This window comes from Pleurodeles waltl, chromosome 9 (genome assembly GCF_031143425.1).
Source record: "Pleurodeles waltl isolate 20211129_DDA chromosome 9, aPleWal1.hap1.20221129, whole genome shotgun sequence".
NCBI lineage: Eukaryota > Metazoa > Chordata > Amphibia > Caudata > Salamandridae > Pleurodeles > Pleurodeles waltl.
Window position 1 is genome coordinate 58,611,144 of NC_090448.1, and position 13,758 is coordinate 58,624,901.

Consider the following 13,758-nt stretch of genomic DNA (forward strand, 5'->3'; position numbering starts at 1 on the left):
GGATCTTCTCCCAGAAAGCCTCTTGCCACACTCTTAAAGCACTACAAGTCTAATCGAATTTTTGAATGATTTGTGTTCTAATGAAATAAAAGAATCTCACCCAATTGGTTCTCTCTTTGTGAAGGTCAGGTTGCGGTTTGGACGAGCTTGATTAATTGGTATAGTAGAACCCTACGGAAAAAGGCAATTAAAAGCAATCAGTTTATTATTTTAAAACTTTTGTTTTCTAATCTTATGTTTAATATTTCTAAGAATTTGCAAAATAACTCCTTATTTATTCCCCTGTTGTAATGGTTCTTTTATTCAGAATATGCCAACACAGTCCTTAGTGCTAAAAATCAAATATGTTGCAAAGTTATTGTCATTGATCACTTGTGAAGCAGTGTACAGCCTTATTGTGTTTTAGGAAAAACAATATAATGGCATGCCTTACAAAGAACTGCATCACCATTCTGCTCACACATTTAATGATATAGCTACTTTTTCGATCTTACATATCGCGTGACTGACCTCATTTCAAAGATCAGTCCTGATGCTTCTACTGAATAAACCTGCCTTCAGGTGCATCTTCTTGAACAGCTCTGCCTCCAAAGCAGGAATCCACTGGCTGTCCAAACTACTTAAGAATGAATGGGCATGTGATGGGGCAGTGTCTACATTACATAGTCAAACGAAAAACATTAGCCCACATCAGTCGACCCATCAGTCAAACTCTTAACCTAAAAGCCGCAATCAAGCGAGCTAGTCACTGTGGGGCAGAGGAATACGCTGTCCCTGTGCTCCTTCTCCAAGATAAGTTGGAAACTGGAGACATCGCCCCACACAGAATATACAATGCCATTGGCCACTCTTTAGACATGACTCAGATTTTCATTCTACAAAGAAGATCAAAGGGTAAAATTTGTCTGTTTCATTCATTTCCTAGGGAGTCCACCAAGTGTCAGCCTCCCACACTTCCTATTTAATGTCTACATTGCATATTGCATATTGCACCTCATGCTTCAAGCCTACCCTACAATCTTGCTTTACAAACTTGTGCTGATGATATGCAAATGTATCTAAAGGTTAGTGTCCTCCAAGAACTCTACCCAGTGTTGAATGTCCTCAAAGCACATGAGAGAACAGCAATATCACCCTACGTCTCCACCAAATGAACACAAATAACACAAAAGGAATTTGCTATGAGGTATTAGGTCACATAGAAAGATAACACAACAGCATGCAAGCCGAGAGGAAACCACTGAATGTCTCGTGCAAACCAATATTTTATATAGGAAGTGAGCCCCTCAATTAAAATTGCGGAGTTCAATGAGGTACTATTGAATCAGTTATGTTTACATACAAAGACATTGTGGAATCTGGCCATAAAGACAAATATGACAGACAACACACTGTGTGAACTATGCACACTGAATAAGTAGGGGCTGCAACGGAAGGATGTATCTATGTGAGAAGTCCCAGAGGGGCGCACATGTGCCTGAAGCAATGCCAACTACAGCGGGCTGTGTTTGTATATTTTAGTGATCTAAAATTGACATGGCTACTGGCTGCAAATGTTTGTCACAACTACAGGCTACAAATGGGTACATCCTAAAACAACAGACTGTGGTGCACATTTAGAGTTCAGCAGATATGGGACATCAGAAAAAAGCACTGAATGGCCCGTCCGTCAAACTTGCAGTTTCCCCATTCTGTTTAAAGATGGGGAAGCACCTGTTTTCAACCAGTGGACCTTCCTCTGGCCCCGTCAAAGGTGATCTTTGATAAACAGTCCATTCGCCATCAGACTGTCGGTCAGTGTATGACAGGATATCCACCCTATTTGGGAGATGTTTCCTCTTTGGGACCAGCAGGAAAACCTGGAGTCCCCAAAAAAATAACATAAAACCTACCCAAACACATTTAGAAAAAGCTGTCAGCAGGGCAGGACCATTTCTATTTTGATTTTCACTAATAAACTCCCATTATGAATGATTTAAAAAATAAAATAAAAATACTTTGCTGACTGAGAAAATTAAACATGGTGCCATGCAGCAAAGCTTCAGCGTCTTCAGCAGAGCCACCGGGCCATGGCTCCTCTGAAGGCCCAGAGATCACGCCTGCTTGGTGGAGATATCTAAGCATAGCGGGCAGTATTCTGTCAAGAGAGTGGAGGAGATCCTGGACCGCTCACCATACTTTAATTAAACCCCTCTGTTTAGTATGTCTGAATTCTTTACATAGTGTAGAGCCACATTACAATTAAATAAAATGAATTTTAGTTGCAGATGTCTTTTTTGATATCACCAATATTTATCTATTCCTCCTCACTCTTGACTTTTTCATTTTGGGTCAAAAAAATGTTTAGGGAAGATCTCCCAACAAGGACAGTCACTGTAGGCTTCTCTTCATAAAGGGTGCCTTTTTCACTTGGTGGGTGTGCTTGAAGCTGGCTGAAGGGATAGTGGGCCAAAGGAAAATCTAAACCCTATAATGATCTGGATGGTGCCCTTTGTTAAAAGAGATGCGTAGCACAAGCTGCACAGTCACAAGGTTTACAACCACTAAGTGGCCTCCAAAATCAAGACTCCTGGTTGACCTACTATAGTTGACACAGGCATTAATAATCTTGGCTGTTAGGCATAGTGCAATTGTTCTGACACAACATCATGGTCATCTGGCTGAACTCTACTTCTCTCTTGCCCTTCTGGGATTGCTACAATTACTCCATTATTTTTAATACTGCTGATGTATTTAAATTTGCCTGATAATGCCATTGCACTGGATAGTGGTTTGTGTGAATCACAACAGTAATCAACTGCACTTCTTTTCCTTTCACTAACTTAGGGCCCACTTTCTGACGTTTGTATTACATTTTCTGGTTCTCTATGTGGCATTGCTTTTTTATTATATGGACAATCGCAAAGTTTTGACAATATTTACACAATACTTCTTGGTAATCTGAGAAGAAAGAGTGTGACAATGTCAATGGAAGTCTGTCTGCTCCAAATACATTTCCATAACATTAGTTATTGTGTCAGAGATGTAAATGTAAGCTGTGGTTCTCTTCCTCTCCAAAGGTCAGTGCTTGATTTGCGTGGAACCACTGGTGTTAAACTCTCCCAAGCACATGTACTATTCTGTGCCAGAATCTGGGCACCATGTTTGCGAGACCTGACAATTATTTTCAAGCCTTGTAGCTATTTCCACAGATGCTGAGTGAATGGAGCCTTTTGCCCGATAATATAATGAAAATCTGGAGATAATCATTTAATGTTTCGTGACTGCAAGAGAGAAGAATATTTGTTTCTTTACCACCTATTTAGTAATTATTTTTTCATTATTTTTGTATAATAATCATAATGATGATATGTGAGGACACAGTCAAGTTAAAAAGGAAATGATCAACATGGCAGTTTCTTACCTGTATTTTATCACACCAGCCTGCAAAATACCGGAAGGTCTGGATGGACATCCCCACATGGGTCTTCAGCGCCAGGGTATACACAGCTCCCGAGTCAATGGATTCAATGGTTGCCAGTTCTTCCTGGTGATCTTCCATGAGGTCAGCTAGTCTAATGAAGCAGGAAAGCATGAATGGGTTATTACATTTTTTTAAATGTCCTCTAAACTTATGACTATCCCCTTTAATTGCTGTTCCTCTACCAAGTCCATCATTGAACTCTTTAAGCAATAATGTGTGTTGATGTTGAGGATGGGTGTTTCTTAGCCAGCTTGTAACTCAAGCCTAGCTTACAAAGTAACACAGGATGAGAGTTGGATCATAATTACAGTGTTTACTATCAGTGATACCAATATTTCAGGATATACTATTACCACATGAGATAAACTCATACCACCAACCCATCAGTTAAGGGCTCAAATGCAAAACAAAAGATGACAATACTTAGGAAGGCACTAAAGAGTATATGGATAAAAGCATGTCAACTAATCCCAAATATGAAACTCACTATTATCAGGCATGAAAGGGATTAAATTAGCCTAAATACAAAAAAGCATCACTTCTTTTACAAGTGCTTCTTTGGTGTCGGAAATGTCACTTTGGTATTCAGGACATAACCCAGAAAAAAAGTGCTAGACACAAAAACAGACTTTGCCTCTTATAAATTAGCTGGTAGTGCTGCCACGGGTTAGTCCACTGTCAGATTACTCACTTGTATATGAGTCGACCGCGGTCCCTGGCATTCATTTTACCCCACTCTCCATTCTCAAAGGCATCCTTAGCTGCCGCTACAGCTTTGTCTACATCAGCAATCTGAGCCAGAGATACTTTACAGATAGCCTGTAGGAGGAAAGGACAACATCCAGGTTAAAACAGCTAGTCTTACCTATTGGAATATGGACTAATTTAAATTCAAATGAAGAAGAATAGCAAAACAGGCTTACATATCAATCCCATTAATCTCTTATGCCACTGAATACTGCAAACTTTCTCGAGATCTTACGCCTCGTGGAAACCTTAACATTATGCAGCGAGTGCTCTAATATGTGTGTTGTGTAAAAAATAAATCACACTTGAACAGCATCAGTACATGACCGATTGTGTAACACATTTATACTGTACCACATGGCCAATAATTCATTTAAAGGGACTGAGACAGAAGGAAGTGACCACATACCCAAAATGACCATATTCATGCAGCCAACGGAGGAGGCAAACGTAACAAATGGACATCAATAAAATTATAGCATCAGGCAATTAGGGCCAAAGACAATGTCAATGACAGTATTTCTAGATTCATGAATAGTGCCCTCCATTGTGGCAAGATAGGTTACCCGCTATTTGGCCTTAACATAGAAGTGTGTGAACTGCTGTGTGGCCTTAACACAGAAGTGGGCCTATCTACAGTATGTGGAACAATGATTTTTGTTTTTGATAGATTCAGCTTCAGAGAAGACATTCATTTTTAGGTCAAGTCTACCAGACAGGGCAAGTTGTCTGGTTGGAAAAGACCTATTGTTAACCTACTAGATCTTACAGTGGGGTTAAAGCTAACTCATTGTTTAATATTGCTTGACTTTATTGTCCCTAACATTTTCATGCTTCTTATTCGATGGCTTGCCTTGTCCGTCTTGTATCTGTTCCACCGCTGGAGCATAGCCTCTTCACCTGTGTCTTTCCACAAATCTTAGGAAACTCCTTCAGATTGTATGTGTTTTCCAGCTGTGTCCCTCATGTGCTCCTCTTTCCTTGCTCCAGGTTGCTTTCTCTCATGTGTGTGCTATTCTCCCTCCACCTGTGGTGCCCTCTTTCGTTGTTTTTGAGGAAGTGTATTTGTTGTCCAGCTATATCCTTTGTGTGTGTGTCTCTCCTTCTCCCCTGTTGTCTCTCAACCTGATTTTTCTCTCCCACCACAGAGATATCTCTCTCTCGTATATTTCTGTTCCTGTGCCCTTCGTGTGCTGCTTTTCTTACTCTTCTCCTCACCCGCTCCTCCGATACCCCCACCCCGATTCAGCACCCACAGTGCTTATTTCATTTAGTCCTTTCACTCTAAAAAATATACTTATCCATCCAAGATGATGGACACGATTTAGATTGGTAAATAAAAATATAAAGCAAAGGGCACCCACATTAATCAGAATGTATGCACTCATCAGTCGAATAATAATGTGACCAGCGCAGTGCCTTTTGATCATTTTTTATTTTGATGGTACCGCAGAGTGTCCTGACGCTGGACAGCACCTCCAAAAGCAATAAGTCCCATAGCCAAGAACTATTGGCTTTGCCAATATCTATTCTAATCTGTTCATAAGTTATTGCAACATATAAATGTCACATGAGCCTTTTCAGTATTGCTGGGCGTCCTGGGCATATTAACTATCCTCTTCTCTGGTATTAGCAGTTCCAACGGTTCCATTTACCCAATGAGCAAAGTGGAAGACAATATGCCTTATAATCAGTAATCAGGCAAACAGTGATTTTTATAGGAGACTTTGGCTCCAAATCTAATGTAGAATACACTGGTTGACCTATTTAAACAATTATTACACCGCGGACCAAAGTCTAAACATGATGTGAAAAAAGAGAGTATATGGCTCAACAGCTTTAGTTCAAAGGACTGTTTTAGAGAAGCATCTTTGGTATTTTTGACCTGTGAAGATGTGGACGTGGCCAGCACTGAAATGCTTTGTAGTGACTAGGGGGGTTATTACAACTTTGGAGGAGGTGTTAATCTGTCCCAAAAGTGACGGATATACTACCAGCCGTATTACGAGTCCATTATATCCTATGGAACTCGTAATACGGCTGGTGATATATCCGTCACATTTGGGATGGATTAACACCTCCTCCAAAGTTGTAATAACCCCCTAAGTTCTGAGTGCTGATTTCATTATTGTAACACAAGTGTAGTCTAACTGACATATGTGCACTATTCCCTTGTGCTTCCCACAGCTCTAAATAGAGGTAAAGCTCTGCAGATTTAGAGTGGTGCTTCCAGTTCGCTAAGCCCTAAATAGGGCTGTAAGTTTGGAACATATTTCTCACTTTGCTTGGACTCACAAAGAAAATCTTGCGTACTCTTGGAAAAAATTATGACAGTCAGGATTTTCCAAGAGTACTCAAAAACGTACAATTTACTCATGCAGAGTTTCTTGTACCTAGAATACTCATCATTGGGAAATTTACAGCAAATATGAATTGGGCACTGTAGTTTTTTTGTTGCTCCTCCATGGGGAAATATGCAGGAAGTACTCCCCTAGGTAGACCTTTAATGTAAAGTTTTTCCTGCTTTATGAACATAGCTATCTTTCACTACCAAACATGAACCTCGCGCTTTAATTAAGGTTCCATTGGCAAAGGAGCACTTCTGTTTTAGACACTAAAACCAGCTGGCGTCGTAGGGCAACTCTTTACGACTGTGCTCACTCTTTATTCATCCCTCCCTGATATCCACCAACAAACTTACAGTTCCATCAGTTGGATTGATGGTTTCATAGGTTTTATTGTCTTCAGCATCCACAAACTGTCCATTAACAAAGAGCTGGTGAGGCATCTTGATGGTCATGTTATTTATATTCTTCTCCACCTGAAAAAACACAAGGAAAAGTGTGTTTAATTTGGCTCAGCGGGAAATAATGTGGAAATTGAAAATGAAGACCAACTTTGTGAAATAATAACGACTTAATGATGAAAATGTAATCTGCATGACAATATTTGTAAAAACATATTGTGAGATGAAGTATCATCAATATCACAATTTCATTTTAATCACCAAGAATATTTTCATCTTGAAATAATGATTAAAATGACTTAAAAGAGCCATTTTTAACACCTAATTGCTTTGTTTTTGACGTTTCGTCATGGCACAGGTGCAGATTTTTTGTGTTCGAGTTTTCACTGTTATTGTAAACACAAACTCTATGCAGACCAGAAACATCATCAAACTTTATCACGAACAAATCAATTTAATTGCAGTCACCTAAAATAATTTCAAGTTAAAATTGTTATAAAAATGCCTAAACTGAACTTTTTCAACTGCAAATTACACTGCCTGATGAAATGCCTGCATGAAACAGGTACAGATTTTTTATAGTCGATTTTGCATTGCAAACATATAGAAATTCTTTTGCCCAAAAATGTCTTACTTTCACCGTGACTCTTCAAATATGATGGCATGAATCACTCAGTGGGTCCCATATTTAAATGGTGTTAAGGTGTTTTTTTCAGATTTTTTTCTTGATTTCCTATTCTGTGATTAAGGCCCTGATTTTTGGCAGACGGGGTTACTCTGTCACAAATGTGACGGATATCCAATCCGCGTATTATAATCCCATTACACCCTATAGGAATTGTAATACGGCGGTCGGGATATCCGTCACATTTTTGACAGAGTAACCCGTCTGCCCACACTAAATCATGATCTAATTCTATTGCTTGTAAGTCGCAGATGTGGGAATTGTAAGGGTTGTTGTTGTGGATAAAGAAAGAAGTAGGGTTTAGGAGAAGAGGCAGTGAATTTTAACCAGGCGACAACACTCAGATTATTTACATATTCTGAGGCTCAGATTTCCAGTTTTTCTCACGGCAGACCAACACAATGGCACTGGTTAACTCTATAGTACATAATCCAAGATTGCAACTGTTTTGTATGTAGCATATCCTTATTCACTTTATCAAAGAAGTGCATTGGACACCACTGGTTTCTGTCAGGGTGCTAAGAACTAGGGTAATGTTGAACAGTGAGTAGGAAGGTTTTAGCAGTAGACCTTTGCGATGGTGTGGGATGGGAGGAAGGCTGGTCCAGACTTGAGAAAGCGAGTTCAAATATCATTAACACAACGTTTGGTGTTATTTGTACCAAGGGACATGGATAAGGTGGTCTGAGGATAACCACAGGTTTATAGTTCTGCCAAGGGCAATCACACAATCAGCTGTCTATAATGTTACCAGTTTTTATAAGTACCCATCCTGCTCCCTTTTGTGTTCTTTTGTAAAATTGTGGGGTATTTTAAACACATTTCCATTTTTTTTAACAATAATCTTCACCTGCATCTGAGCAGGGACAGTGAAAAATGTAAAGTCCTGCAGGCTAGCTGGATGTTTGGAAGTGACCACTTCCTTGATGCTGCAAAATTCTAACCATTGTGCAATGCAAGTTCTGTCAAAGATACGTACACAAGCACAGTTATATTTTCATTAACTAATTTTGCCCTCCAATTCAACAGATGAGACACTTCAACTGTACACTAGGTGTACTACCTCTAAAAATGGCACCAGTTAAGATGTAAATGGAAGTTAAACAAGATGTAGAATAGGTCTGAGAAGAATGTGTTACTAGACTTGTTCAGCTCAGCCTTATATGGCAGGATTAGCTATGCCATCTAGTCTCCTGGTGCCTCAGCAATGCCGTGGGTTTGGCTGTGCGCCTGCGTACATGGAACTCCAACCTGTGTACAGAGATTCAAGGCTGAGATCCTGCTGCTGCTTCAGGGCCATGAGCAGAGACTGCAGAGCCTCTTCCGCCGGGGTCTGTGTGCACTATTCAGCAAGGATCATGATCAGGTAACCATCAGTGGACAGGAAGAACAACGTGGGTAGTATGTTTGCAGTATATATGGGGGCACGAGACAGCACCGTGCTGGGTGTTCTTAGACTGCCGCACACAGACTGTTTTAGATCCAAATTTTAAAGCAGAGACAGGTACTTTCATGCCTCATTTAAAGTGTAAATCTTTTGCAATGTATTACCTCTGCAACGCTCATGGTAGCTGTAACTCAACCTTTCTTTTTTCTATTTCTACGCCGCATCATTCTGTCCCACTCCACTCTCCCACTGCTTAGTGGATGGTGGGCAATGTCCTTCTGATTGTTTAGACAGGGATTTTGCCTCTCACCTCGTTGTCTAACATGGCTGAAGCATTGGCTTTGATCTGCCCCACTCCTTTAAAAGACTATGCAGAGGCAATTTAAAAAATAAAAATAGAAAAAGGGTTTTAACAAATTCCATATGCAGACCCAAGTATAAAATAGATAACTGCAGTGAGTGTGATGTTCACACGCTTAGGCTGCAACGCCCCCCCAGTTCTCACCTAAACTAAACCGACAATTTTACACACACTGCTTTAAGGAAAAACAACCACATTCCAGGTAGAGGAGACTTATACACAATCCATAAAAATTGCACAGAATCTTAAACAAACCAACATATAATACAGTTCCCTGAAGAGTCTCACAGCCTATTGAATTACATAATCAAAACTGAAAATAAGTAAAAATAAAGCTTTTGAGTCACCATCCTCATACTAGCCGCTTAAAAGGCCATTTTACACTCTGTGCTGCACAATGAAAGTAACACGTCACTTCATATGAAACTTTAAACTTTTACACATTGAGAGAACTTTGCCCAATGAACGAAATTGCATTTAATTTTGCGTCACTAAAGTCTGGAGAACTAACAGCAACACAATTCAGCAATAAAAGTGAAAAACACAATATTTTTTAACCCAAAAGAGCTCTGCAACGTCGTCATTGTTGTGATACACCGGTAATGATAAAGACCTGGAGGGCTGCCCACATACAGAATGTAATCATGTAAAATTTGCTCCTAAGTGGCTGAAAAGAAACATGTGGGCTTAAAGAACACCATAAATAAATGTATAATCTATAGATTCTGTAGCACCAATATCAACCATGTGGAACCTTTGTACAGTCTGATGCATCATCTAAAACATGTGCTGTATCTGATTCAGTGCTACATCTTGCCTAATAGCCTGAGTGGTACCTGCTGAAAGGTAAACAGTTCACCCTGGAAGGCATCTGCAACCAACTTGCAACTGCCTCTTCTATTTGAGTCTCCCACCTGCTAAGCACTTTCTCTCAAAATGGCGAGTCCCATTCATATCGCGCACAAAGGTGTAACACTTCTTTGACTTATAACGCCTGAAATTAACCTGAAAGGTTAATCATATGAGCAACATCTTCACGTTAACATGTTTCATTTTTGCTCCCAACTGTTAAGACATGTTAACCAGACAACCAGTAAGCAGCACTTTCTCCTTTGGGGAATCCTTTGTATGGGAGGCATTGCTCGCACACCCTCAGGGAATCAAGGCATGATGCCCAGGTGCCCAAGAGATTTGTAATACCTACATAGTCAATGACCAGCTCTTCTTTTCCATCTTCTCCTCTCATTCGTCTCACCAACATCTGGATAAATTCTCCAAATGTTGTCGCCATGTACACATCTTCATTCTGTAACTGCAGGCCGCCGCATTTCAGTTTCACCTCCTCTACCAGTCTGCGTACAACAAGAAGCCAAGAGCATGAGGTATGAGTAAATATGATTTCCCGGCCAATACTCATAGAGGTGAGAGTTAAAGGTATATGCTTTTGTTTAGAAATATGAGTATGAGGGGGCAAGAAAAGCACAGTGACAGGATAAGGGAGTAAAATGAGTGAGAAAGACTGACAGCGGAAGAGGGAATGAGTGGTGGGATTGGAGTAGAGGGATTGAAAAGGGGGAAAATGGGATGAAGGAAAATGGTGAGAGGGGTTAGGAGGACAATGGGAGATATCAAGTAGAGTGTGACAGTAACTAAAGTAAGAGAAGGGTGATCTGTTTGTCGATGAGTAAGACGACTGACTTCGAGGAGGGTAAAAAAAGAGTACAATAAAGGAGAGAGAGGCGAAGCAGGGGCGAGAAGATTGCGAAAGAGAGATGGGCAGAAAGGCGGCTTGCAGGGCAGAACTGACTTCAAAGTATTTATCAGTCTTCTCATGCACACACTGAAAACAGTTCCACTTCTGCAGCACAAGACCCAAAAAGAACTGGTATCCTGTTCTTATGTGTCTTTAGGAGGAACAGATATCAGGCGGCGATGGAAGGAGCACGGGCTGGTGCATGTCAGATATTGTTACTTCAGAGGCAAGAGGGTGTAGGATTACCCAAGTATTTCTAGATTAAACAATGGATTATTGATCAAATACTTTCTTGCGTAGCTAGTCGGGAATCTTCTGAGGATAGGAGACATGGGGGGGTTCCTTCCTTTTGGCCCACCCAGCAGGCATTTGACTACATATTCAATGCTGTAGACGCAGCTGGATAGTATTTTGCTAGAGTGACTAGCACGGCAGTGGCATAATTGGCCTTTGATTGTCCAGTGAGCCCACTATAGTGTGATGCAGGATCTTGATAATGAAGTAACTGTGCGCTAGATGACATGCAGGATTGTCACAGATTTGGCAAATAAATATATTAGAATATCTGAATTATTAGGTGACTTAAGGAAAAATAGTAGGAATGACAGCAGATGTTTTGGTCAAGAGTAACTCTCCTTCTTTATAACTACTGAGGATCAATTTGCTTTATTCCATCCAGTTTCTTCCAAGATCGGGCTCCGGAAAATTTGTAAAAAGAAAAATGGATTTTGGAACTTGAATACAGACATAAGTCATTTGTGTAAGTGTGAAAGGAATAGTTTCAACTTGAAGGGGTCTTATCAGTCGCGGCTCACACGAAGCAGAAGGGGCGGAGGGATTAAATTAAATTGAAAATAATAAAAATTAAAAAAACACTTACCTTACCGCCGCCCCGTTCCTCCATCTCTTTGCTGCAGGCATGCACAAGCTCCCAGCCTCACCTGCGCCAATCCTGATGCTGCTTAGAGCAGCGTTAGGATTGGCTGGGAGCACCAAGCCAGGGCACTCCCAGGTAGACTGGGAGCCTGTGCAAGCTCTCTCCAGCCCAGCAACGGTGTTGCTGGGCTGGAGAGAGCCCTGTGCGCATGTGTGTTTGACCGGCCCGAGACGGCTCGCCAAACACACATGCACTTTGAGGGGGAGTGTTCAGGGCTTGAAAAATCATTAAAAAATGTTACTAGACCTGCAGGTCGAGTACCTTAAATAATCAACTCAACCTAACTGTAATGTACTCGATCCGTAAACGGGTCTCAAATTGTGTGATCCTAGGCAAAAAGTTTACAGAGTCACTTTATTCTTAATTCTCACTTATGATTGCACCTTCAAATATGTGAGCTCAGCATTTCTGCAGTACAAAAAAACCTCTTTTGTTTGATTAAGTAGACTAATGTTTGCTACAGGCATCACCAGAATCTAGCCCACATACCCATGAGTTCTAGCCCACATAACCTAGGACTTCTTTTAGTTTACTAACAACATTGTCATTAGGGCAGGAGTGTTTCTCAGTTTGTTTAAACACTTGATTTTTAATAAATATATTACTAACCCATGATGTGGTAACATATTGTCATCTACACACAGTAACTTTCCAAGAAATGTCTAAAAACCTCTCCACTAACTTGCAGCTTTACTGATAGAACTATATAGTGTATTAACAATCTGTGAAAATTGTGTTTCAGAAAACATATCCTTTGCAAATCAACATGTAAAGTATTCCGATTAGTTTTCATCCTATTAGAATATGTTTTCATCACACAGAAATATAAAAAAGGGCTTTCACAACTACTGAAATATATTTTGAAATGTTTGCTTAGTTGACTTAGAGGGTCATTCTGACCCTGGCGGCCGGTGGCCGCCAGGGCCACCGACCACGGGAGCACCGCCGACAGGCTGGCGGTGCTCCAATGAGCATTCTGACCGCGGCGGTTCAGCCGCGGTCAGAAGCGGAAAGTCAGCGGTCTCCCGCTGACTTTCCGCTGCTCATTGGAATCCTCCATGGCTGCGGAGCGCGCTCCGCAGCCATGAGGATTCTGACCCCCCCTACCGCCATCCAGTTCATGGCGGGAAAGCCGCCATGAACAGGATGGCGGTAGGGGGGGTCGCGGGGCCCCTGGGGGCCCCTGCCGTGCCCATGCCAATGGCATGGGCACGGCAGGGGCCCCCATAAGAGGGCCCCAAAATGTATTTCACTGTCTGCCTTGCAGACAGTGAAATACGCGACGGGTGCAGTAGCACCCGTCGCACCTTCCCACTCCGCCGGCTCGATTACGAGCCGGCATCCTCGTGGGAAGGTCGTTTTCCCCTGGGCTGGCGGGCGGTTTAACTGGAACCGCCCGCCAGCCCAGGGGAAAACTCGTAATACCCGCCGCGGTCCTTTGACCGCGGCGCGGTAATTTGGAGGGCGGGATCCTGGCGGGCGGCCTCCGCCGCCCGCCAGGGTCATAATGAGGCCCTTAGTCATTTAAATGTTGTGTGTTAGGAAAAACCTGACACACTATATCCATTTATTTCATTTTCTAAGCAGCAGGTCACACAGTTCACCTTACAAAGTCCTGGAACTCTGCAGTCAGAAGCAAAATTAATTTTAAGAAAAACTGAATTTCGACCTCTGTCTGT

At 41.4% G+C, this 13,758-nt stretch overlaps 1 protein-coding gene across 1 annotated transcript in view; it reads right to left on the bottom strand.

The window, feature by feature from the left end:
- Positions 1–13,758, bottom strand: part of ALDH1L1 (aldehyde dehydrogenase 1 family member L1) — a 165,806-nt gene that overhangs the window by 54,841 nt on the left and 97,207 nt on the right. Inside the window, exons 10-14 of the mRNA XM_069206278.1 lie at positions 10,594–10,741; positions 6,912–7,031; positions 4,155–4,282; positions 3,404–3,554; positions 101–171 (exon numbers count right to left, since the gene is read on the bottom strand). Coding sequence (XP_069062379.1) covers positions 101–171; positions 3,404–3,554; positions 4,155–4,282; positions 6,912–7,031; positions 10,594–10,741 — 618 coding nt within the window. The remainder of the gene's footprint in view (positions 1–100; positions 172–3,403; positions 3,555–4,154; positions 4,283–6,911; positions 7,032–10,593; positions 10,742–13,758) is intronic.